Source organism: Manis javanica, chromosome 7 (genome assembly GCF_040802235.1).
Source record: "Manis javanica isolate MJ-LG chromosome 7, MJ_LKY, whole genome shotgun sequence".
NCBI lineage: Eukaryota > Metazoa > Chordata > Mammalia > Pholidota > Manidae > Manis > Manis javanica.
In genome coordinates, this window is record NC_133162.1 from 94,090,807 (window position 1) to 94,118,061 (window position 27,255).

Sequence of the window (27,255 nt, forward strand, 5' to 3'; positions counted from 1 at the left end):
TGGTACTTGTCTTTTTCCACCTTGCTTATTTCAGTAAGCATAATACCCTCTAGCTCCATCCATGTTGTTGCAAATGGTAGGATTTGTTCTCTTCTTATGGCTGAATAATATTCCATTTTTTATATGTACCACATCTTCTTTATCCATTCATCTACTGATGGACACTTAGGTTGTTTCCATTTCTTGGCTATTGTAAATAGTGCTGCGATAAACATAGGAGTGCATATGTCCTTTTCAAACTGGCCTCCTGCATTCTTAGGGTAAATTCGTAGGAGTGAAATTCCTGGGTCAAATGGTATTTCAATTTTGAGTGTTTTGAGGAACCTTCATAATGCTTTACATAATGGTTGAACTAATTCACATTCCCACCAGCAGTGTAGGAGGGTTCCCCTTTTTCCACAACCTCACCAACATTTGTTGTTGTTTGTCTTTTGTATGTTGGCCATCCTAAGGTATGAGGTGATATCTCATTGTAGATTTAATTTGCATTTCTCTGATGATTAGTGATGTGGAGCATTTTTTCATGTGCCTGTTGGCCATCTGGATTTCTTCTTTAGAGAACTGTCTATTCAGCTCCTATGCCCATTTTTTAATTGGATTATTTGCTTTTTATTTGTTGAGGTGTGTGAGCTCTTTATATATTTTGGATGTGAACCCTTTATCGGATCTGTCATTTATGAATATATTCTCCCATACTGTAGGATGCCTTTTTGTTCTATTGATGGTGTCCTTTGCTATACAGTAGCTTTTCAGCTTGATATAGTCCCACTTGTTCATTTTAGCTTTTGTTTCCCTTGCCTGCAGAGATACATTCATGAAGAAGTCGCTCATGTTTATGTTCAAGAGATTTTTGCCGATGTTTTTTTCTAAGAGTTTTATGGTTTCATGACTTACATTCAGGTCTTTAATCCATTTCGAATTTACTTTTGTGTATTGGGTTAGACAATGATCCAGTTTCATTCTCTTACATGTAGCTTGTCTAGTTTGCTAACACCAGCTGTTGAAGAGGCTGTCATTTCCCCATTGTATATCCATGGCTCCTTTATCATATATTAATTGACCATATATGTTTGGGTTAATGTCTGGAGACTCTATTCTGTTCCAGTGGTCTGTCAGTCTGTTCTTGTGCCAGTACCAAATTGTCTTAATTACTGTGGCTTTGTAGTAGAGCTTAAAGTTGGGAAGCGATATCCCCCGTGCTTTATTGTTCCTTCTCAGGATTGCTTTGGCTCTTCGGGGTCATTTGTGGTTCCATACGAATTTTGAAACTATTTGTTCCAGTTTATTGAAGAATGCTGTCAGTATTTTGATAGGGATTGCATTGAATCCGTAGATTGCTTTAGGCAGGATGGCCATTTTGACAATATTAATTCTTCCTAGACAAGAGCATGGGATGAGTTTCCATTTGTTAGTGTCCTCTTTAATTTCTCTTAAGAGTGCCTTGTAGTTTTCAGTGTATAGGTCTTTCACTTCCTTGGTTAGGTTTATTTCTAGGTATTTTATTTTTTTTGATGCAATTGTGAATGGAATTGTTTTCCAGATTTCTCTTTCTGCTAGTTCATCATTAGTGTATAGGAAAGCAACAGATTTCTGTGTGTTAATTTTGTATCCTGCAACTTTGCTGAATTCTAGTAGTTTTGGAGTGGAGTCTTTAGGGTTTTTTATGTACAGTATTGTGTCATATGCAAATAATGACAGTTTGACTTCTTCTTTACCAATCTGGATTCCTTGTATTTCTTTGTTTTGTTTGATTGCTGTGGCTAGGACTTCCAGTACTATGTTGAATAACAGTGCGGAGAGTGGGCATCCCTGTCTTGTTCCCAATCTTAGAAGAAAAGCTTTCAGCTTCTCGCTGTTAAGTATGATGTTGGCTTTGGGTTTGTCATATATGGTCTTTATTATGTTGAGGTACTTGCCATCTATACCCATTTTCTTGAGAGTTTTTATCATGAATGGATGTTGAATTTTGTCAAATGCTTTTCCAGCGTCTATGGAGATGATCATGTGGTTTTTGTCCTTCTTTTTGTTGATGTGGTGGATGATGTTGATGGATTTTCAAATGTTGTACCATCCTTGCATCCCTGAGATGAATCCCACTTGATCATAGTGTATGATCCTCTTTTTTTTTTTTTTTAGATAATTATTTTTTATTGAAGGGTAGTTGACACACAGTATTACATTAGTTTCAGGTGTACAACACAGTGATTGAACATTTATATTCATGATAATTCTAGATACCAGCTATATGATCCTCTTGATGTATTTTTTAATTCAGTTTGCTAATATTTTGTTGAGTATTTTTGCATCTATGTTCATCAGGGATATTGGTCTGTAGTTTTCTTTTTTTTTGTGGTGTCCTTGCCTGGTTTTGGTATTGGAGTGATGCTGGCTTTATAGAATGAGTTTGTATGTATTCCGTCCTCTTCTATTTTTTGGAAAACTTTAAGGAGAATGGGTATTAGGTCTTCACTAAATGTCTGATAAAATTCAGCGGTGAATCCATCTAGCCTGGGAGTTTTATTCATGGGTATTTTTTTGATTACTGAATCAGTTTCGTTGCTGGTAATTGGTCTGTTTAGATTTTCTTGGACATTGTATTTGCAAATTGCTTCAGAGGCAAAATGAATTCTAAACTAGGATGATGTTCTCTACATCCAGGTACAATTTGTGTTTTTATCTGCTAGGGGCTTTCAGGCAGGAGCCACCTAAATCACTTCTGTCTGATGTCAGGGACTGACATTTTTCTGGGCCTCTGGATTCTTGGAAACTGAACTGCAGTCTATATGAAGACTGCTTTATTTCCAATTCACTCTCTTAAGGTATAGCCATTTCTATTTACAACCCAAGTTGTAGGATGTTATCTGGGCCATCAATTTTTGGGGGATTTGGAATCCAACCTTTGTTCTCATAGACTGAAGTGGTTATTAAAAGTAATTCCCAGTGTCCTGGTTGTCCCTTCCCAGTGTGTAAATGGCCCTAGGGCAAAACTAGGCCATTTGCTTCAGGCTTGCCTCTCTGGATTTGTTTTCTTATGTTTTGTGACCTTATAATTCTGTGCCTTCTTATTTATTCCTCTGATGTTTACAAGTACATGTTCTTGTACATCATATGTAATATTTTTAGTTGTTTTCAGCATGATAGTTGGTCTGAGTTTCCTAGTTAGCCATTATTACCTCCCTTTAAAAGCATCTTTTAAAAGTTTTAGGATAAAGGAATTGTGTTGAACTTTGAGAACTCATGTGTTGAATTCATTACTAGTCAATAAAGTAGTATATGATCACCTACCATGTACCTACCATGCTATATATATTTATGATGATTTCAAGGAAACACAAAGCATAGTAGTCCTTATACTCAAGGAGTTTGGCTGGGGAAACAGGCTAAGCCCAGAAAGTTAAATAGAATATTGGAGGAGGTGCTCAGGGGTAATTTTGGGTTTAGTGGCTTAGTGGAAACTAAAGGCAGTAAGTGCAGAATGTGAGCCTGACCTCCTCCCTGCCTTTGCCTTTTATCTCCCAGGCCATCTTCCCCATGGTTGGTCCCACTGCCCTGTCTGAAAGCTCCAGCTTCCACTGTTTCCTCTTTATCATTAGAGCTTTTCAGTGGCTCCCCACTGTCTTGAAGACATGTCTGAGGCCCTTCATTAGCTGTAGCCCCTGAAATTTCCCAGCCATCCCATCTCCCACCTCAACTCTCCCTCCCTGGCAGCTTGTTTCATTCTCCACACCTTTCCATGCAATCTTTCCTCTGCTTGGAGGTCTTCTCTTCCTTTGGTGTGAGGCTAGTTCTTCAAAATAGCCTTGTGCAATGCAATTCTTTCTGGTAAGCCTTCTTTGCCAGATTGGTGCCTGTCCTTAGGAATCATAGGCTTCCACTGGACCACTGATCAGTACCCTATTGCCCATGGTGAGTGCAGTTACAGTGAGCTGGTGATAATAGCATGTGTGTTGTCTAGGCCTTACCATGCACCTAGCACTATTAACAGCACTTCACACATGATGACTTATGAGGTATTTAACTGTTTTCCCCATTTTAAAGGTGAGGAAACTGTAGCACAGAGAGGCATCACAGCTAATAGGTAGAGTGGCCTTCTGGGCAATGACTTTATTCATTTATCCCCTTCCTCACTAGGGAAATGGAACCGTGGGAGAAGAGCCCGAGCTGTGAAGGTTATTTGTGGGTGACAATTCCCTCCTTGCCCACTGGGGCTGTGACTAAGGGTGAACTAGACAGTTATGCATGACTCCCTTTGCTTCCTTCTAACACCCAGGGGCTTATTCCTCTGTGAAGGTGCCTGGGACTGTGTTCTGTCTTCTCCTGCCTGTACTCTGGGCCTCTCTTGTCCTATTGGGTTTAGCTGCAACCTGGGGAATCTGTGGATGCCCCAGTCTATCTGGGTGAGACCTTTTGAACCTACCAAGTAAACCTCCACCCTGGAAAAGGTTAAAGTCTGTGTTCCACCAAATTCCATAGGTAGGTTAACTGACATGTACTGTCATACCTGAAAATACAATTGTCCTCTTAACACCGTGTCCTGAGTGAATTATGAAGGGATGTGCCAAGAACTGAAGGTAGGGTATTGTTTCTGTAATAAATAACACTCCCACCTCTAACCAGTAAAGCAACTGCACCAGTGCTTAGAATTTCATCAGGGAAAAGCCAATTCCAATGAATCGATAGGAATTTAAATTATATGAAATATAAACGTTAATTTTTAGAACAGTTTTGGATGTATAGGAAAATTGTGAAGATAGTACAGAATGTCTCCATGTAACCTCACACCCAGTCTCCCCTTTTTTAACATCTAACATTATACATTTATTATAATTAATAAACCAATATTGATACTTATTTTTATTAATATAAATATCAATACACAAAAATTTATATTATAAATGTGTAATATATATACACACACACAATTATCATTTATTTATTATTAAAGCCCATAGTTTATTCAGGTTCCCTTGGTTTGTATCTTATGTCCATCTGTTCCAGGATGGACATCCAGGATACCACATTACATTTAATTGTTGTCTCTCCTCGGCTGTGGCAATTTCTGACTTGCTTTTGATGGTTTTGAAAAGTACTGGCCTGGCAGTTTGTTCTGAGGAGTACTGGTTAGGATGCCCCTCTATTGGAATTTGATGTTTTTCTCATGATTAGACTGGGCCTATGGGTTTTGAGGATGGTCACAGATTGTAACGTGACATTTTAATCACATATCAGGCATAAACATATTATGAACATGATTTATGACAGTTCTGTTGACCTTGATCAACTGGCGAAGATAATGTTAGTCAGGTTTCTCTGAAGTAGTTACTCTCCTCTACCTCCGTTCTTAAGAAGGAAGTCATAGTGTGTGAAACCTATTCTTTAGTTCATCAGTAAAGTCATTATTATTATTTTTTTAAAATTTTTTATTAAGGTATGATATATATACACTCTTATGAAGGTTTCACATGAAAAAACAATGTGGTTACTACATTTACCCATATTATCAAGTCCCCACCCATATCCCAGTGCAGTCACTGTCCATCAGTGCAGCAAGTTGCCAGAGACCCACTATGTCCCTTCTCTGTGATACAAGTAAAGTCATTATTTTAAAAGTTTTATTATCATTACATGTTTTTTAAAAAACCGTCCACAAACCAGTGTTCTCTTTGTAAAATTTTTCACATTATTCCCATTAATGTCTTCAAGTCACCAATCTTTTGCAAGGACAGTTTTGTGATTGTTGGGCAAATCGGATTCCTTAAATTCAAAGCTGAATAGAAGAGCCCGCCGGTTTTTGCGTTTATTGGCTCCAAAATCATAATTATCATTGCTTGTCCTTTCGCTGGTTGCTTGCCATGTACCAACAACACTCAACTGCACTTTCCCTCTTTTTTCAAATATTTTAAGTTGTGCAATATAAGTGTCTTTACTGAAAAAGTTACCCGTAGGACTTGAGATTTTAATGATGATGTTAAATACACATGATTTTACTGACTGACCGTATCAATTAATCTACCCCAATCCGTTTTACTTTTTATACTCTAAAGTCGTGGAAAAAAAATTCTCTTTTCCAAAAATTGCACCATGGTAGAGCAGAGCTCTAGTAGATGCGAGTGTGTTGTTCAGGTGTTAGCAGTACTATCCTCACTAGACGCTCATTGGACAGTAGCACAACCCCAAGAAAAGGATGGTTAGTTGTACATGTTTGTATGTACTACAAGCCAGGAGCACCAACACCGGGTAGGGTTGTGGTGACTAATTCTCAGGTCCCGGTCTAAGTGCCACGTAGCTAGGGTATCGATGCTGACCACAGTGTACTGAAGCAAACCACCAACTCCGCTTTTTTTTGAGGCTTCTGTAAGTCGCGGAGAGACCGCTCTGTTTTACCCAGAAGGCCACGCGACAGCCGCTTAGATAATTTGCATACGCGATCTCGCGGGGGGCGGGGCCGCAGCGCGCCCGGCCCCACATCGCTCTCTGTATCTCTGGCGCCCGAGAGGTTGCCGCAGCGTGTCTGCTGTTCATTTAGCCTGTTACCCCGTATCTCCTAGTAAGCCTGCGCAGGGCTTTTTGCGCCAGAGCAGCTCTCCTTTTGTCCTCTTGATGGCCAGTTTAATCTTGCCCGCCGGCAGGCGCTCACCGGGAGCTGGGACAGCGTCTGGGCCGGCGATGTGGGGGCGTCCTCGGAGCTGCTGGGGGACAGTGCTGGGCCCCGCGCAGGCCGCTAATGGGTTCCGGGTGTTTGCCGTTGCAGGTTGTCCTCCTGGGCATGGACATCCTGTCAGCGTTGGTCACCCGGCTGCAGGACCGGTTCAAGGCGCAGATCGGCACAGGTGAGCTGCGGGCTTGTGGGGAGCAGGCCCGGCGCCTTCGCCCGGTCTCCTCCACTTTGCTGCACCCAGCCCTCCCCCCTTAACCTCGCCGCCTACTCCTCCCCGCCTACCCCGTCAGTCTCCGCCTGGTGGGGCTGCTGAGAAACATCCCCACCCCGCCCATGTCTGGATCCACTCGCCTCCCTCGCACCTGTTGTCATGTCCGTCCATTTTGCCTGTACCATTTTACTGGCTTCTTCCAACCTTCGTGTTCTAATACGAAGCATTACTGCTAATTCTTTTTTCTCATTCAGATTAGCTATCACACTTTAGTGCCAACGAAGTCACATTCGTCCGGGATCCTTCGCTTTTCAGAGGCATTGTTTTCCCTCTTTGAGAAGCCTTACAAATGGGATGCAGTTGTATTTTTCCCAGGTGGTCATTGTTGGTATTATTGTCATCACGTTGATTGTACTTGTTGTTACTAGTGAGTAGTAAATGATCGCTGCCTTATTTTGAAGGGAAAACAAGGTGTTAGCAATATGAAACAAAAGTAACCACAGATTTCATAGATTTACAGGTGATTTAGTCATCTCTAAATTCCTGACCTCTGGGATTTCGTAATTACTGTAAATACCAAGCAGCTCTGTGTAAGCATTTCTTCGTAGAATTACTCCACTTAATTTGGCACCTGTGTATTTATTTTTTTCTGTTAACTTCTTGGTCAGTGTTTCTTTAAATAAGGTTAAGAATTCCCATTTTGGCACTATCTGCAAATAAAAATTCTCCTTGTAGAAATTTGATACTTTGGTAATCTATTTTCCTTCTAAGTTAGCTCAGTTGTTATGGATATCTCTTGTAAGAGAAATATAGACTCTTAGAAGTAAAGTAAGCTGGCTTTTGGTTTGCAAGTGCCTTTGGAGCACTAGGGGTGGCCCACACCCAGGTGTGTGGAGGAAGGGTGGGTGGAGAGTTGGGCTCTGATTTACATTTACGTAAAATTACGATCACACAGTGTATAAGAGATGAGCCATAGTGGCTGCTCCTACCACCAAATATGCTGGCGCCTCTCTTACCTAAATTTCCTTTTGTGTTGAATTTTTTATGCTGGCGCCTCTCTCTCTTACCTAAATTTCCTTTTGTGTTGAATTTTCTGCCAAGGTTTTACATTGATATCCATTTTAATAATATTTCACTAGCTTAAAAATATGTTGGCAGCTGGCTGGAGGAAGGTGGGTTAAGGGAGAAGACAAATAGTCCCTGCAAAAGATTTTGCAGATTCTTATGGTAGCTCCCATGGATTTTAGCAAGGAGAGTGGAACTGTAGGTATTGGGGACTTTAGAATGAAGTGCATCATTGAGGCCAGGATTATATTCCTAGCTAGTTGAAATATCCACAGTTGGTGACTGCAGACCTCCCAGATAGGTTTTCATTTGATTGATTTGCATTTTGATTTCCAGTGCTGCCAAGTTTAATAGACAGACTGGGAGATGCTAAAGACTCTGTGAGGGAGCAAGACCAAACTCTGCTGCTAAAGATCATGGATCAAGCTGCTAACCCCCAGGTAGGACAGGGGAGGCCTTCTGTGGCTAGTGGGCATGTGTGTGCTCCGTGTATAACATCTGTGGATGACTGCGTATCAAGAAATTAATTTCTTTTAAGCTGATATATTTCAGAAGAAATTTTTCATAGTATTTAATCTGCTCCTTCTTCCCCCAGGACAGGATATCTAAATAAATAATAAATAGCAAAGGATATACTTTGAATGAATAAGTGGACTTTACAAGGGTAATGAGTGCTTGGTTTAATCCATTAAACTCTGAGCCCCTTTATGTAACTGATTCTCAGTTTCTCTGAAAAGAGCCAGTGTATGTGTGGGAGTCAGAAGGCCTGCCTAGAACACTTGTCCCTGTCTGTCAGTGAGCTGGGTCAGATGGACATAGGGACACAGCCCTGTTTTCCAGCGTCCTGCTCCATTGCTCAGAGGCGGGGTGGTGGTGGAGGTGTCAGAAAACCCAACACTGGCCTTAGAAGTGAAGTGGATGTTTGCCTCGTGGACATGTAAGGGAAGGGACAGTTCCACACCAGGAGAGCAATATGTCTAGTGATCTTTGCAAGTCACACAGTCTTCTTTGGCCTCACTGTCCTCACTCATAAAACGGACAGTTACACCTCCCTTTCAGAGTTGGGAGAATTAAATGTGCTTATATAAAGGAATGTATCTTGAAAAGTTTTAACTTAATATATAAATGTAAGTCACTGTTTTCAATATGCTCTTGAGAGGACTAAGTGGATTGGTGAGGCTGGGACTGATGGTCCCTGTTGAGAGGCCCCTCTTCTGTCGGCCCTGCATTAAGTGAAAGGCCACGAAGTCCTCTCGCCTCCTCTGCTCACCTGTGTTTTGCTGTCTGCAGTATGTATGGGACCGAATGCTGGGAGGCTTCAAGCATAAGAACTTCCGGACCCGGGAAGGCACGTGTCTCTGCCTTGTTGCCACACTCAATGCGTAAGTTGGATGGGGCCTGATGGTTTCCTTGGTTGAGCTTTTCTACTCCAACTTTTTACTTAGAAATAGCTACACATTTCAGAGGGTTGCAGAGTAATGTGCTGGGAGGTACTGGGCCCCTTGCTCCCTGAATGTTAAAACCTTGCATATCTCCAGTGCAGTCGCAGTACCAGGAAACTGGTATTAATGCAGGCCACAGAGCTTACTCAGGATTCCTCCAGTCATACAAATACATGGTGTGCATTGCACATCTGCACACTTTCGTTGCGCAGTACTCCTGTACTATTTCCACGATTAAGGTACATCCCAGCTCCCTCATGCTGTCTTTTCATAGCCAGTCCTTAGCCCCTGGCAACCATGAATCTGTTCTCCATCTCTGTGACTTTCTTATTTCAATAATGCCCTAGAAACGGAATCATAGAATGTCACCCTTTGAGATTGTTTTTTTTTTGCTCAGTACAGTTCCTTAAGGTTGCATTTATATTGTTGTCCAAACATAGTTCATTTCTTTTTACTACTGAGTAGAAATCCATGGTAGAGTCATATCACAGTCTGTTTAACCATTCATTTATTGAAGTACTTTGGAATAATTTATAGCTTTTGGCCATTACAAATAAAGCACATAGAGCATGGACAAGTTTCTGCATCAATGTGAGCATTCATTTTTCTTGGGTAGGCACCCAAGAGTGCAATTGCTGGGTCATTTGGCAAGTTTATTTTTAATTTTGAGAGAAACTGCTAAGCTGTTTTCCAGACTTGTTTATACCATTTTACATTTGCACTGGCAATGTGTGGATGATTCAGTTTCTTCATATTCTTGCTAGCAATGAATTTTATCACTATTTTTTCATTTTAACCATTTTGATATGTGTATGGTGTTATTTAATTATGGTTTTAGTTTGTATTTCCCTAATGACTATTGATGTTGAAATTTTTTTCATGTGTTTACTTGTAGGAGATGCTTTTTTAAAATTAAAAATTACAAATCAGTCTTTCTATTATGAAAGTAATATATATGTCATAGAAAATTTACACGAGGAAGAAAATAATGATTACTTGTAATTCTACCACCTTCAGGTAACCACTGTTAATTTGTGGTGCATTTTTTCCAGCCTGTAAAGTTAATTATTTTAAAAAATAAAATTGGGATTATAGTGTTCCCACTACTTTGTACAGTTTTTTCTCTTAACATGTTAGCTTTTTCAGTGTCATTAAATTTGGACATATGTATCTGAAGCTTTTAAAAAAGCTTTCTAGCCTTCAAATACAGTAGTTTCACATTTAACGAAGTAATCAGATTGCCAAAGAGAGTTGTATTCACAAAAGCTATCTGTGACATCATTTGTAAAGGAAAGTTGTGAAGAACCTAGGTGTCCTCCAGCAGGCCAGTGCTAAGCTGGAAGCATCTGCAGCCATGTTCTCTCAAGCTTCCATTCAGCCATTAGTAGTTGCGTGCCAGCGTAGCAGAGAGCTCTGCACAGATGGAGAACATTAAGTGAGGGCCCTCGGGGGACTTGCAGTTTAGTTGAGTAGACTGAGTTGGCCAATAGGGGCCATGACAGGACTAAATAGTAATGCAGAGACAAAGTGTGTGAGCACGCAGGTCTCCGGGAGAGGCTGGAGCTTTGGCATGGCCTTAAAGGTTTGGGGTCACATCAGAGAGAAGCCTTTGTGCCAGGGAGAAGCTGTGCAGTGAGATGCACTCTCAGTGTTGAGCTCTGCACAGAGGGGCCCTGGTGGTACCTAGTTCGGAACTATATGGGAAGAGGGGAAGAAGCAAGCCTCAGTGTGAGGTGGCAGTAGGGCCCTGGGATGGAGGGAAGAGGTGAGTGGCAGAGCAGCTTCTTTCTTCCTTTGTTCTCACCAGCAATAAATATCCTTTTGTTTTCAGCTCTGGAGCACATACTTTAACATTAAGCAAGATTGTACCACATATATGTAACTTACTTGGAGATCCAAATAGCCAGGTGAGTGTATTTAGTGAGAAAGAAAAATCACGGGTTGTAGACAGTTAAGATGCATTTTGTTGTTCTGTGTATACCTGAGAGGTGGGTAGGACTTTATCATTATAGGACCATGATTATTGTTTAGGATAATTAACATTATTGCCCATCAGCATTTATGAGGTACCAGTGGTAAATGTGTAGCCATTTGCCCTCTTCTCTACGTGGGGCTGTGACCTCACTTGCCTGTAAAGTGACATCATCCAGACCAGCCTCCAAATAATGTCACCTGGCCACCATCTCTGCAGCCAGAAGGGGTAGGTTTGGGAAAGAGTGACCCGTGCTGATTGAAATCAGTAATTGCCTCCTCCTGGGGTTGCTTGGAAGGGCCTGAGGGAACTTTTCTGAGGTGATGGAAAAGTCTGTATTTTGCTTTGGGTGGTCGCCACACTAGCACACAAGACTGGAAATGCTTTAAATCTGTAGGAACTGTGGATGTTATTTTATGTCAATTTTGCGTAAATCAGAAAACAGAAACACATCACCCGCCCTTAGTGTCGGAGTCAGAGAAGAGTTAGTAATCTGATAGTTCCCAGGCAGTTGGTCAGCTGGGGAAGCTCCAGTTCCCTCTCAGAGTTTAATTCTCTTTATTACCAAGAGTCGTTTTTATTATGTTAGCTCATACAAACTGTTAAGTAAGATGCCTCATTAGAGAAAGGGGGCAAAAACAGTAATGATAAATTTACTAAAGAAGCACCCATGGTAAATAGGCATCTCATTTTAAATCCTGACTGATGAGCTCCTGTTATGCTCCCAGGCCCCAGCCCCTCCTGGTCTTCTGTCCTTTCTCTGTTCCTATCTCTGCTTCACCCCAGGCGCACCTTCTCACCTCTCTGCTGCCCTGTGGCCTTGCCTCCTCTTCCTTCCTGGCCCCCCTGCTCCCTGCTGTCTGTTTTCCAGGCCCCTTTGCTTGCTCCTACTTTCCACTCACTCTCTCACCAGCCTTTACTGGAAATACATGGCACTGGGAATACAGTTTTTAGATATTTTCATTTTCTGAATCATACTTTATGTTCAGTATTAATTTCAAAATTAACTGTCTTTTAAAGAAGATTCTAAATTACCAAATGCATTATAGTGCTCAGGGACAGGACTATAACTTGCTCCCCTTCATTGTCCCAGGCCGGCTTTCCAGCACCTCTAGAATTGAGTGGACACCCTGTAACTATTTGAATGACTTTACCGTCTAAGCTGTTTCTGTCTCAGAGCACAGAGGACAGTTGGGTCCTACCAGTGCTGTCACTGCACTGTGGTACCCGACACTGAGATCAGGCTCCAGCTCTCATGGCTCTGGTGTGTGTGGAGCTTTCTCTCACGACTCCACAGGCAGCTGTTACCATTGGTTGCACTTAAATTTAAGGTGAACTCTGCCCCCACTTCTGCCTTAGCTGATGCAAATTTCTTTTGGTATTGGTCTGAGTGCAGAGTGACTCAGACCCTCAAAAGCTTCTCAGAGTGACCCACAGATGTACAGAACGCTTTCAGGTACAAGGAATTGAAAATCCAACACAAAATTGCTAGAGAAATGGGGAAAATATCCCTCATCAAGTGGGTCCAGAAGTATGGGGGCCTCAGTTTTCTCAGCGGTTCAGTGATATCCTCACAGACTTAAGGTCTCATCCATCTTATGCTCAGCTGTCTCAGCCCTGAGCTTTGTCCTCTGCGGTTCTCATCATGGGCACAGCACAGGGGCAGCCCAGCAGTGTGCGTGGACAGCAGGCCTGGTAGGTGGAAGCCTGGTGCTTCCAAGTTTCTCTCCTGTTTTCAACTTCTCCATATTGAAAGATTTAAATTTACATAGAAGTAGTGGGAGTATGTATCCATCATCAGCTTCAGCACTTAATAAGACAAGCTCAGTTCAGTTTTATCCATTTTCCCTCCCTCATCCCACTATCCTGAAGCAAAATTTAGATTTTGAAACAATTTAGATTGTTTTGAAAGAAATCTTAGATATCATTTCATTTAATTCTTGAATATTCCAAAAGATAACTCTTTTCCCTTAAAACATTGTTTCTTACACATTTCACTTAATTCTTAAATATTCCAAAAGATAACCACTCTTTTCCCTAAAAACTTTCCATTAATAACATTATCATCTATCAAGAATGACTAATCCTCTCATATCATTAACTGCTTACTGTTCACTTTCTCCAAGAGTCTCATATTTTTTCGAGTTTCCTGCATTTCTCTTTCCAAGAGTGGAGAAGCATTTTCCAAATGCTTTCCTGCAGATTTTCCCTCCTGTTTCGTGGAGAATTGCATGCCACGCCCCTGTGTCAGTCACACAGGGGGCTAGGCTTTTGTGAGGGCTACATGCTGTGGAGACTACCTCTGAGCTAAGGACAGGCTTGCCTTCCTCTAGGAGAGCACTGTAGAACAAGGCCTGTGTTTGTCGACAAGGAAGAGGGGCAGTGGCTGCAACAGAGGGAGCCTGCAGACAGACATGGTACCCAATAGGACGTCCCTTTGCTAGATGAGGAACACTCCATTTCTGCTTAAAAACTTTTGTTTACAGCTCCTCAGCTAGCCTGGGGCAGACAGTAAGGATTGCACCTGAAGGGCCTTGTCCTGACTGCCCTCTGTCTTGCTAAGGAGTTTGATACACATCTTCAAAGCCTAAAAACATCTTAAAATGTAAAAGCATGTTGTTCTCTGGCACTGACCCTGTTGGACAACACCCGATGTTGGAGGAGGTGGGCTGGAGCCGGCAGTGCAGTGTGATGAGGTCTGTGACACCACTGTCTGCAACAGGCCACTGTGGGGCTGTGCTGCTGCTCCCGGGGGACTGAGGATCTGGCTTCCTGTCAGTTCGTTCATAGGTGCCCTCCCTCTCCCTGGAGGTGAAGCCTTCCTTTGAGTTTTTGGCTCTGTAGGGAGCTGGTGTGTTTTCCTTCCTACACAACAAAAGTACTATTATGCAGTAATAATAGTACAACTCCTTTCAGGTTCCTAGACCTGATTCCAGTGTGTGCATGTGTATGGGGCAGAGTGGGGAGGGGTTTTTCCCACACACACAACACCAAGTACTTCTCAAACACCAGTAGGGTGTCTGAGAACTTAGTTCTGATGCTGTCTGTCCAGAGACAGCACCAGATTCCCCAGGTTAAGGGCTCCATCCTACAAGATTGCCCTCCACCCCCTACTTCATATGCAGGTCTCAAGCCCCAGGCAGTTATCTGTGCTTCTGACCTACACACTACAGATTGAATGTCCCCACAGCCTTCCCCTTAGGTTCCATTAATTTGCTAGAGCAGCTCACAGAACTCAGGAAAAACATGTTCACCAGTTAAATAAAGGATAACAGTTAACAGCCAGATAAGAAGATACATAGGGCAAGGTTCCTTTATTTAAAGGAGGTTGGGGCTGGTGGCGCATGGAAGCATTCTGGTTCCCCAAGCGAGGAAGCTCTCAACAGAGAAGCAGGTTGCAGAAGAGTGATAAGCTCCTCTCAAGGGCTTTTGTGAGGGCTTCCTTGCATAGTCATGGTTGACTAAATCATTGGCTGTTGACTGATTCACCTTCCAGCCCTGCCCTTAGGGGGTGGAGGTGGGGGGTCCAAAAGTCATTAACATGACAAGGCACCAATTTACCTGTAAGACTGCTGTGTCTTCAGGAACTGACGACCAAATATACCTGGGAAATACATATTTGGTCATATGAATGGCCACATACATATGTACATATGTACTCATTATATTGCAGGAGCCCTCATTTTCACACCTGCACTGCAGTAAAGTGTACCCAAGTGAGAATAATGTGGGCCAACTCAGAAATGGAAGTTCAGCTCCTCTTCCTTCACATCCTCCTCTGTGTGACAGCGCACAGTGGCCCTGTAAGGAAGGTCATAGATTTGAAAACCTCAGGTTTTATAAAACGTTAACCTGGGCCTGGCAGGTAGTGCTTAATATCTGGGGCTCTTGTCTTTTGTAGTCCAAATGGGCTGGAAAGTTGGGGTTCCTTTCTGTGTGAGCAGGCAGAAGCAGTGTGGGACCTGTGGTTGTGTGTAGGAACAAATGCTACATTGTGCCTCCAGCCTGAGCTGAGTTTCTTTTAATGAAACTTCCTTTCTTGGAGTGTAGTACTTTCTAGACCAAAAAAGGCCTGTTCCCAGTTATTTCTTTAATTCTTGGTTTACAAACCCTCAAATGCTGTCTGACTGTAGCTTTATAATCCTGAGGAATGATTGTTTTAAAGGCTAAGGATGTTGGTCTAAAAGAGGTAGGTGATAGTTCCCCCTGCTGTTGTACTGAGTACTTTTTATATAGCCTGTAGGTCACAGACTGCTGGCCTGAAAGCTAATTTCAACCTGAGGATTGGGCGGGGGCGGGGGGGCGGGGTGTTGTGTGTGCATGCGTGAGCATGCGCATGCATCTGCAGAATGTTTTCATTGACATTTAGAGTTTGGGTGTTTTTACAATTGGGAGACGTGCGTTGCTGACTTGAAAGATGAGAAGTGTGGCAGAGCTATACCTGCGTTCTCCAAGGCTGAGTGGTGGTGGCCTTTTGCCTGGGCCTCCACATTCCTGCTTCTCTCTGTCAGTGGGGTCCCATGCCAGTGTCATTTGTCATCACACACACACACACCCTGCTCCATTTGTTTATCCTGCTCTTTGCCTGGGCTGTGCAGGCACTTCAGTTTGGCAGCTAGTAAACACTCGAGTATTTGTTGAGTGAATCCATTACTTCTTTTGGCTCTCAAGCAACCTCTTACAGAGGAAGAAATTAAGACTAAAACAGTTTAAATATTATGTCCAAGGTTGCACAGCTCCTAAATTCCCAAGAAAGTACTCAGGTATACTTAATTGACTCTACGGCTACTAATTTTTCCCCCAAAACTCTTAAATTCTTTATGGCCCAGACTTTCTCAGTAGCATGCAAGATACTGATTGCTCTTTGGGGTGACTACCCAGTTCTATTAGCTTTGAGAAAATGTCAACATTAGAAAGTAAGCAAAGGTGATGTGCTTTTTACTGATCTTTAAGACACATGACATTACTACGTTTGCAGTATATTCATGTTTACAGATAAAAATGTTTCCTAAGATCAGAAATTCTATTTTTTCCAAGGAAACTTGACTGTCTGTATTAGTCCATTTGGGCTGCCATAACAAAATGCCATAGACTGGGTGGCTTAAACAACAGGAATGTATTTCTCACAGTTCTGAAGTCTGGCTGGTAGATCAGGGTGCCAGCAGGGTTGGGTTCTGGTGAGGAATCTCTTCCTGGCTTGCAGACACCGCCCTCAGCGTGTGCTCACATGACCTCTTTGCACATGCGTGGAGAATGGAGTGAGCTCTTAAGTGTTTTTCCTTACCAATCCTGTTGTACCGGGGCCCCATTTGTGTAACTTCATTTAGCTTTATTTACCTTCTTATAGGCCCTGCCTCTAAATACAGCTACACTGGGGCTTAGGGATCCACCATATGAATTTTGAGGGGGGCACAATTGAGTCTGTAGCAGAGATTTCGGTGATAAGACAAGACCTAGGATTTTGCCTTTTTCCACCAAAAGGGGAAAAATTATAAGTAAAATTACCTGTTATTTGACACTAATAATTTAGAATTGTAAATTGTTGTTTGTATACGTACTCTTCCTCTCTTCTTCACTCTGTTACTTTGATTTCATTTTTGAAACCAAATCTAAGATCACTTTGCTTCTCTCTTTTTGCCTACTGAGTTCAATATGCATCTCACTTCCTCCCCACCCTTCTGTACCCCCCATAGACTGGCCTTGGCCCAGTTGTATATTAAAAAACATTTTCTTCCCACCATTTTATTTGCAAAATTTTAAACCTATAGAAAAATTGGAAGAGTAGCATACTGAACACCCATATTTACCAGTTAACATTTTGCTCCGTTTGTTTTCTCTGTATATGTACATAGATACCCACACACAGAAATACACTTAAAATTTATACTGAGGTATGCACAATAAAGTGCACATAATTTAGTGTGTAGAAGAATTTTGACATGTGTATACATTCATGTAACCAATACCCAGATCAAGATATCAAATATCTCACTAATTTTTTTCCCTTCACCCATTTCACCCCCTCAACTAAACTTTTTTGTCCTGAACCATTTGAAAAGTGTCTTAGACATATTTTTATACCTAGATATTTCAGTATCTCATCTTCAGATTCTTACCTCCTAATAACAAGGATATTCTCTTACATAACTGAATGTCATTTTCATATCCAAGAAAGTTAACATTGATGCAGTGATAATATTTAATACACAATAGTCAAACTTAACCAAGTGTTTTTTTTTTTTTAAATCCATTCTGTCTCTTAAACCTTATTTATTGCCACTTTCTTAGTGTACATTTGTATTTGGCCAGACTGCTTACTTGCTTTTCTGAAGCTTATGCCATGCATCTCCACTTTCCTGCCTTTGCACAGGCTGCGTCTTGGCTGTACCTGGTAAAATGCTGTCCTTCTCATCACATTTAAGTGGTTCCTTCTTCTGGTGTGCTTGCTCCCTCCCCTAAACTGTGCAAGCTCTTTGTACTCTTATGTAGCTTTTATTACGTCCTTCCCTGTAATTAATGTAGAATTTATGGACTTTTTTCCTATTTCCTTATCCTATCTTAAATAGTCTGTGTATTCAACAGTAGGGCTCTTTGTATCCTATACTGCCCATTTTTGTTGCTAAGTATTTTTTAATTGACTTAAATCCAGAATGCTTTTTACTTGGTGTTTTAGTTTCAGTATAATTCATTTGTTTGTAATGTTTGATGTTTTGGAAAGGTGGTCTGAAAATACAGTTTTCCTGACATCATCCGAAAGAATGGAAGGAACTAAGGGATGGATGGTAGCATGTTTACAGGGACGGGAGCTAAAGTGGCCTACTCTTTGGAATGGTATCCCCAGAGTGAAAACTGTTCAACACGGCCATATCTGTTCACTGTCTGTAAGGAATTGTATTCACAGTTGCATTGGTACATTAGTGATAGACTTGGGGTGTTGTGTAGCTTGTTGTGCCCCAGCAGGAAGTGACACAGAGCTGCTGTAAGATCTCTTCTTTTACATCCAGGTTCGAGATGCAGCAATAAACAGCTTAGTGGAAATTTACAGACACGTAGGAGAACGTGTGAGGGCAGATCTCAGTAAAAAAGGATTGCCTCAGTCCCGGTGAGTTCAGACTTTTTCTTTTCTTTTGCTCTTTCCCCTACTCTTTTCCATTAACATGTGGGTTTACACTTTATTTTGTTATTTTGTTGTGATAATTTTACTCAAAAGAATATAGGTTAGGGAATTGGTGGCTGGTGACCTTGTCCAGATCTCAGGTCTGGCCGCCCCCCACCCAAAGGTGGGATACTCACTCAGACACCCAGCGGGTCCCAAGCCACATGCTGATTTGAGAAGCATATTTACAATTGATTGGTGTTGAAACAATGTAGCATTTTTTTGGTTCATGTGGTTCTTTATGTTGTATACACATAGTACCTAGTAAAGTAGGTCCTTAGAATATATTTGTTTGAATGAATGAAGGCTTTCCAGAATGAGTCTGGGTACAAAGAAACAAGTCATAATTCTGGAAAACATCTTTGAAATATTAGTTGTCTGATCAGTAATGTCAGTCTCAACATGTAGAAGCCAGTGCAAGGGGATCAATGTCTTATCAGATCCAAGACAACTTTAGTCCACAGATGTCTCTGTTGCAGTCAGAATTTAATAATGAACAATTGGATATCTATAATTTTAACTGTGATGGAGAAACTTAACACCAAATGAATTCTAAACTTTTGTGCCACCCAATTCCCTTAAGGGAGAAAATAATGTGAAATCCTGGGGGGTTAGACCTGGACCAGACTCCCAGGGCAGTTTGGCTGAGCCTGTCACTGCATCCATGGAAAAAGCAGGGGCCCAGAGGCATGCAGTGACTTGAGAGATCACACAGCTAGGAAGAGTCAGAGGCTAAGGCTGAAGCCCTGTTCTTCTGACTTTATGTTTAGTTTTCTCTAAAGAGTTTATGGAGTTTTGGGTATCTAAATATGGGGTAGAATATGGAAATACATAGGAGTCATCTGTCTTGTCCCTCAGCTGGACATGATGGAAGTGGGCTGCTGCTCTCAAGCAGGGGTTCTACCAACAGTCTAGTGGGGCTGGGCTTTGTTGTTGAGAGTTATATCTGACCCCAAGGGTTTTTCTCACCATGGCCCCTGAGCTGTGTACAATAGTTAGGTGGGAATAAAACTGCTTTCCATGTTTTTTACAAAGGCAATCCATGACAATAGTATCTTTTTTTATTCCTGTGTTTTATTAATCTCAGCCTTGTGGTCTTTGAATATATGGTGAAAATGATAAGAAAAACAGACTTAAGGACAAAAGTACCAAACAGTCTCTTAGGGACAGTTGGAGAGCAGGGACTGGAGGGAGAGGGCTATTTAATGGTGATGTTACTTACCATCACTGTTGGGAAAACAGGCCTTGAACAGTAAAATCCTTTCCTGCTCCAGGGATGGCCTCACCATGCCATGTAGCTCACGGTGGCCATAGGTCACCACCTTATATGGTGGGATTCCTGTATAATGGTATAACGTTGCTACAGCAAGTTAATAGATATGGGAAAGTGACATGATGAAACTGAGATGTAGAGAGGTGAGCACAGAAAAGACTTCACAAAGCAGGTTTGACTGCTGTCCTTAAGACGGCCTGCTTGCAAGATAGGCCTTGGGCAGCTGTTTGGAAACTCAGATTTTGGGAGGATTCCACCATTTCCTAAGAGCGATATGAGAGACGCTCACTGTAACTGGACTGTGCAGGTGTTAAGCTGATCACCTGCTTGCCTTCTGGGAGTCTGGCATTCTGGTAAGTGCTACACAGAGGGTGTCCACATCGCCAGCCCCACTAGAAACCCTAGTACTGCATCATGATGGGGCTTCCTTGGTAGGTGGCATTTCACACACATTGTCACACTGGTCGCTAGGGAATCAAGCACTTCCAGTGTGACTCCTCAGGAGAAGCTCTGGGAAGCTTGTGCCTGGTCACCTCTGGACTTGACCCCACTTGCCTACTCCCTTGGCTCAGTTTTCTTTGTGTCCTTTTACTGTAAGAATCACAGGTGTGAGTGTGATTATGTAGTGAGTGTATGAGTCACCTTAGTGAATCATTAAACCTGGGAGTGGTCCTAGTGCCCCCCCAAACGCAGAGGGTGATGTAGGTAAGGTCCGAGAGGAAAGCTGGAACTGGGATTAGAACCCTTTCTTCCAGACTCACAAGGTAATGTTTTTCTACTATTTTTTTTTTATATTGAAAAGAGGCTAATGGAGCGTGAATAGATATGAGAGTTTCCGCTATCTTATGTTACCTAAAATCCTTCCTAAAAATTCTAGACCAAATGGAGAGAGAGTTGTCCTAGGGAGATGGACCCACATCCTTCACTGCCATTGTTTAAAATTCTAGCAGCCACAATGCTTAGAGAACTCGACTGTTAGTTCTTTAAAAACATTGCCTTAATGAAAGAAGCAAAAATTTCATGATTCTTTATATTTATTACAAGACAGTTACCTCAGATCTAGCACTGTGAGGGTCAGAGGCTCTTGTTGCCTCCTTTACTTTGTCAGGGAATGTGTCCAAATGGAATGAGATTTAAAGAATGATGCCATTGTTTGGGAAATTCAGTATCTACTATATGTGGCTCAAATGGCTAACTGGAATCATGAATGTTCTAGACTTCTGTTACTTTATTTATAGATTTTTTTGTTTTTGTGTGAACATAGTAGATTTCTCAGCTTAGTAAGATTCCATAGGACTAATAAAAAACTGTATAATTTGCTTAATGCTTTCTAAAGCTTGGATTTAGTTTGGAATAAAACATCCTCTCTCAAGAGTTTATTCATTGAGTAAGTGCTCTGTTTGAGAAGAAGGTTAATTATATGTCTAAGAAATGGAATGATGAAAAATGCCTTAGTTATATCAGCTGCATGACTTAAGAAGAGTAATAATCTGACTTGAGCAGCAGTGTTTTTTGTCCATTTCATAGTTGAGAAAAGAGACTTGTCATACATGCATCAGCTTCACTTGGAGGAGCCAGAATTCTGCTTTTGGGCCATGTGTTTAGTTGTTGTTTAAGTCTTGTTGTCTCATGGCAGAAATCCTTTTGAGCCAGGTACTAAAGTAGAGATATTCAACCAAATCTCCATCTTAGAATTTCTGTCCATTCACATGGGGCCTTAGCATAGCTGAGCTGTGAACTTCAGTCAGTGTAGTATTGGCCATTATGCATTATTTTACTTGTAGTATCTTCAGAGTTCATGCACATGGTTTCAGAAAGTAAGTACCTGACACCTTTTAGCTATCTACTACAATATGCCATATCATTGTGTAATACTTAGGAGGCATGCTTGGGGCAACTAGATAAAATGTAAATAGATCCCCTGTAACTCTCTTTGCTTTACTTTCCTAGACATATGCTTTGACAATCACTATCATTTCTTTGTATATTCCAGGAAACATTTTTATCCAATATAGTATATTTCAGTTTGCAGAGCTTTGGGAAAAAAGACACACTTTGGTGTTAAATTTCTTTGGGGACTGTCATTTGGGAACCAAGGTCCTAAGACAGCAGCTTCTGTAAACCTGAAGATCTTTTAATTTATAGACAGAGCTGATGCATGTCCTCTGACATATTGTAACCTTTTGGTAAACTTACCTTGTGAACCTGCAGTATTGAATAGCTCTGATGATATTTTTTTGCTACCTCAACCCACTTAAACATTTTATAAACATTCACTAAACATTATTATTTAATGATTGTATTGTGAAGGGAAAAATGGAAACTTTCTAATTTTAATTTTTTCCTAAAGCTTTAATGTTACAGACAGAGCCAGGACAAAAGCAGAGATGTGAAATGAGCTCCGTGGTATCTTGTGCTTTTTTTTAATTAATGTTTTATCGATACACACTCTTATGAAGGTTTCACATGAAAAACAATGTGGGTACTACATTTACCCATATTCTCGAGCCCCCCCCCCCCATTGCAGTCACTGTCCATCAGTGTAGTAAGATGCCACAGAGTCACTATTTCCCTTCTCTGTGCTATACTGTCTTCCCCATGACCCCCCTCCCCCACACTATGTCCACCAATAATAATACCCCTCAATCCCCTTCTCCCTCCCTCCCCACCAACCCTCCCCCACCCTTACCTTTTGGTAACCTCTAGTCCCTTCTTGGAGTCTGTGAGTCTGCTGCTGTTTTATGCCTTCAGTTTTTTTAGTTATACTCCACAAATGAGGGAAATCATTTGGTACTGGTCTTTCTCCATCTGCCTTACTTCACTGAGCATAAATAATATCCTCCAACTCCATCCATGTTGTTGCAAATTGTAGAATGTATTTGTTTCTTTTCTTTTTAATTTTGGCATCATTAATGTACAATCACATGAACAACATTATGGTTACTAGACGCCCCCTATTATCAAGTCCCCGCGGCATACCCCATTACAGTTACTGTCCATCAGCATAGTAAGATACTATAGAATCACTACTTATCTTCTCTGTGTTATACTGCCTTCCCTGTGTTAACCCCCTATATTATATGTGCTAATAGTAATGCCCCTTTTTCCCCCTGTCCCTCCCTTCCCACCCATCCTCCCCAGGCCCTTTCCCTTTGGTAACTGTTAGTCCATTCTTGGGTTCTGTTGAGTCTGCTGCTGTTTTGTTCCTTCTGTTTTTTCTTTGTTCTTATACTCCACATATGAGTAAAATCATTTGGTACTTGTATTTCTCTGCCTGGCTTATTTCACTGAGCATAATACCCTCTAGCTCCATTCATGTTGTTGCAAATGGTAGGATTTGTTCTCTGCTTATGGCTGAATAATATTCCATTGTGTTATATGTACCACATCTTCTTTATCTATTCATCTGCTGAGGAAACTTAAGTTGTTTCCATTTCTTGGCTATTGTAAATAGTGCTGTGATAAACATAGGGTGCATGTGTCTTTTTCAAACTGGGGTCTTGCATTCTGAGGGTAAATTCCAATGAGTCAAATTTCTGGGAAAATGGTATTTCTATTTTGAGTTTTTTGAGAAACCTCTATACTGCTTTTCACAATCGTTCAACTAATTTACATTCCCACCAGCAGTGTAAGAGAGTTCCCATTTCTCCACATCCTCGCCAACATTTGTGGTGTTTGTCTTTTGGATGTTGGCTATCCTAAATGGTATGAGGAGATACGTCATTGTGGCTTTAATTGGCATTTCTCTGATGATTAGTGATGTGGAGCATCTTTTCATGTGTCTGTTGGCCATCTAAATTTCTTTTTTGGGAAAGTGTCTGTTCATATCCTCTGCCCATTTTTTAATTGGGTTATTTGCATTTTGGTTGTTGAGGTGCACGAGCTCTTTATATATTTTGGATGTCAACTCCTTATCAGATGTCATTTATGAATATATTCTCCCATACTGTGGGATGTCTTTTTGTTCTACTGATGGTGTCCTTTGCTGTACAGAAGCTATGCAGTTTGATATGATCCCACTTGTTCATTTTTGCTATTGTTTCCTTGCCCAGTGAGATATGCTCATGAAGAAGTTGCTCATGTTTATGTCCAAGAGATTTTTGCCTATGTTTTTTTCTAAGAGTGTTATGGTTTTATGACTTACATTCAGGTCTTTGATCCATTTTGAGTTTACTTTTGTGTATGGGGTTAGACAATAATGCAGTTTAATTCACTTACATAGCTGTCCAGTTTTGCCAAGACCTCCTGTTGATGAGGCTGCTATTTCCCCATTGTATATCCATTGCTCCTTTATCGTATATTAATTGACCATATGCTTGAGTTTATATCTGGGCTGTCTAGTCTGTTCCAATGGTCTGTGGGTCTGTTGTTGTGCCAGTACCAAATTGCCTTGATTACTGTGGCTTTGTAGTAGATCTTGAAGTCAGGGAGCGTAATTCCCCCTGCTTTGTTCTTCCTTCTCAGGATTGCTTTGTCTATTCGGGGTCTTTTGTCATTCCATATGAACTTTAGAACTGTTTCCTCTAGTTCATTGAAGAATGCTGTTGGTTTTGATAGGGATTAAATTGAATCTGTAGGTTGCTTTAGGCAGGATGGCCATTTTAACCATACTAATTCTTCCCATCCATGAGCACGGGATGTGTTTCCATTTATTGGTTTTTTTCTTTAATTTCTCTCATAAGTGTCTTCAGTCATAAGTAGTTTTCAAAGTATAAGTCTTTCACTTTCTTGGTTAGGTTTATTCCTAGGTATTTTATTTTTTTTGATGAAATTGTGAATGGAATTGTTTTCCTGATTTCTCTTTCTGCTAGTTCATCGTTAGTGTATAGGAATGCAACAGAGTTCTGTGTATTAAATTTATATCCCACCACTTTGCTGAATTCAGATATTTTGTTCCAGTAGTTTTGGAGTGGACGTTTTAGGGTTTTTTATGTACAGTATCATGCCATCTGCAAACAGGGACACTTTGACTTCTTCCTTACCAGTCTGGATGCCTTTTATTTCTTTGTATTGTCTCATTGCCATGGTTAGGACCTCCAGAACTATGTTGAATAAAAGTGGGGAGAGTGGGCATCATTATCTTGTTCCTGATCTTAAAGGAAAAGCTTTCAGCTTCTCACTGTTAAGTGTAATGTTGGCTGTGGGTTTGTCATATATGGCCTTTATTATGTTGAGGTACTTGTGCTCTATGCCCATTTTGTTGAAAGTTTTTATCATGAATGGATGTTAAATTTTTTAAAATGCTTTTTCAGCATCTATGCAGATGATCATGTGGTTTTTGTCCTCCTTTTTGTCGATGTAGTGGATGATGTTGATGGATTGTCAAATGTTGTACCATCCTTGCGTCCCTGGGATGAATCCCACTTGATCATAATGGATGATCTTTTTGATGTATTTTTGAATTCGGTTTGCTGATTTTTGTTGAGTATTTTTGCATCTGTTCATCAGGGACATTGGTCTGTAATTTTCTTTTTTTGTGGTGTCTTTGCCTGGTTTTGGTATTAAAGTGATTTGGCCTTGTAGAATGAGTTTGGGAGTATTTCTTCCTCATACTGTACTTTTTGGAAAACTTTAAGGAGGATGGGTATTAGGTCTTCACTAAATGTTTCATAAAATTCAGCGGTGAATCCATCTATTTCAGGGGCTTTGTTCTTAGGTAGTTTTTTGATTACCAATTCAATTTCTTTTCTGGTAATTGGTCTATTCAGACTTTCTGTTTCTTTCGGGGTCAGCCTTAGAAGGTTGTATTTTTCTAGAAAGTTGTCCATTTCTTCTAGATTATCCAGTTTGTTAGCATATAATTTTTCATAGAATTCTGCAATAATTCTTTGTATATCTGTGGTATCCGTAGTGATTTTTTCTTTCTCATTTCTGATTTTGTTTATGTGTGGAGACTCTGTTTGTTTCTTGATAATTCTGACTACGGGTTTATCTGTTGTGTTTATCTTCTCAAAGAACCAGCTCCTGCTTTCATTGATTCTTCCTATTGTTTTATTTTCCTCAATTTTATTTATTTCTCCTTTAATCTTAGTTATTTCCCTCCTTCTACTGACTTTGGGCCTCGTTTGTTCTTCTTTTCTAGTTTCATTAATTGTGAGTTTAAACTGTTCATTTGGGATTCTTCTTTCCAGAAATAGCCTGTATTACAATATATTTCCCTCTTAGTATGGCCTTCACTACATCCCACAGATTTTGTGGTGTTGAATTATTCTTGTCATTCGTCTCAATATATTGCCTGATCTCTGTTTTTATTTGGTCATTGATCCATTGGTTATTTAGGTGCATGTTATTAAGCCTTCATGTGTTTGTGGCCTTTTTCATTTTCTTTGTGTAATTTATTTCTAGTTTCAGACCTTTGTGATCTGAGAAGCTGGTTGGTGCAATTTCAGTCTTTTTGAATTTACTAAGGCTCTTTTTGTGGCTTAGTATATGATTTCTTGAAAATGTTCCATGTGCATGTAAAGAGAATGTGTATCCTGTTGCTTTTGGATGGAGTGTTCTGTAGATGTCTGTTAGGTCCATCTGTTCTAATACATTGTTCACTGCCTCTGTCTCTTATTTTCTGTCTGGTTGATCTGTCCTTTGGAGTGAGTGGTGTGTTGCAGTCTCTTAAAATGAATGAATGCATTGCATTCTATTTCCCCCTTTAATTCTGTTAGTTTTTGTTTCACATATGTAGGTGATCCTGTATCGGGTGCATAGATATTTATAATAGTTATATCCTCTTGTTGGACTGACCCCTTCATCAGTATGTAATGACCTTTGTCTCTTGTTAGTTTCTTTGTTTTGAAGTCTAGTTTGTCTGATACTAGTAGTGCAACTCCTGCTTTTTCTTCCTCATTAGTTGCATGAAATATTTTTACATCCATTTACTTTCAGTCTGTATGTCTTTGGGTTTGATGTTAGTCTCTTGTAAGCAGTGTATAGATGGTCTTGTTTTTTTATACATTCAGTGACTCTGTGTCTTTTGATTGGTGCATTCAGACCATTTACATTTAGGGTGATTATCGATATGTATGTACTTATTGCCATTGCGTACTTTAGATTTGTGGTTACCAAAGGTTCAAGGGTAATTCCCTTACTATCTAACAGTATAGTTTAAGTCACTTCGTATGGTATTACAAACACAACCTAAAGGTTCTTTTTCTTTTTTTCCTCCTTTTTCTTATTGTTCCTCTTCCCTTCTTTGTATGTTATGAATCATATTCTGTACTCTTTATCTATCCCTTGGGTGACATCTGTTTAACCTTAGGAATATTTCCATCTATAGCAGTCCCTCCGAAATGCACTGTAGATATGGTTTGTGGGAGGTAAATCCTCTCCGCTTTTGTTTATCTGAAAATTGTTTGATCCCTCCTTTAAATTTAAATGATAATATTGCCAGATAGAGTATTCTTGATTCAAGGCGCTTCTGCTTCATTGCATTAAATATATCATGCCACTCCCTTCTGGCCTGTAAGGTTTCTGTTGAGAAATCT

General features: G+C 40.7%; 1 protein-coding gene and 1 non-coding gene across 5 annotated transcripts in view; one reads left to right on the forward strand and one right to left on the reverse strand.

Moving 5' to 3' along the window:
* CLASP1 (cytoplasmic linker associated protein 1) overlaps positions 1–27,255 on the forward strand; it is a 310,506-nt gene that overhangs the window by 111,002 nt on the left and 172,249 nt on the right. For all 4 annotated transcript variants that reach the window (XM_073241304.1, XM_073241305.1, XM_073241306.1 and 1 more), the window contains exons 5-9: positions 6,752–6,830; positions 8,271–8,374; positions 9,225–9,316; positions 11,208–11,283; positions 18,353–18,450. In XM_073241304.1, coding sequence (XP_073097405.1) covers positions 6,752–6,830; positions 8,271–8,374; positions 9,225–9,316; positions 11,208–11,283; positions 18,353–18,450 — 449 coding nt within the window. The remainder of the gene's footprint in view (positions 1–6,751; positions 6,831–8,270; positions 8,375–9,224; positions 9,317–11,207; positions 11,284–18,352; positions 18,451–27,255) is intronic.
* LOC118973759 (U4atac minor spliceosomal RNA) lies at positions 6,064–6,189 on the reverse strand. The gene has a single exon (XR_005063293.1). It is a non-coding gene; the product is annotated as a U4atac minor spliceosomal RNA (small nuclear RNA).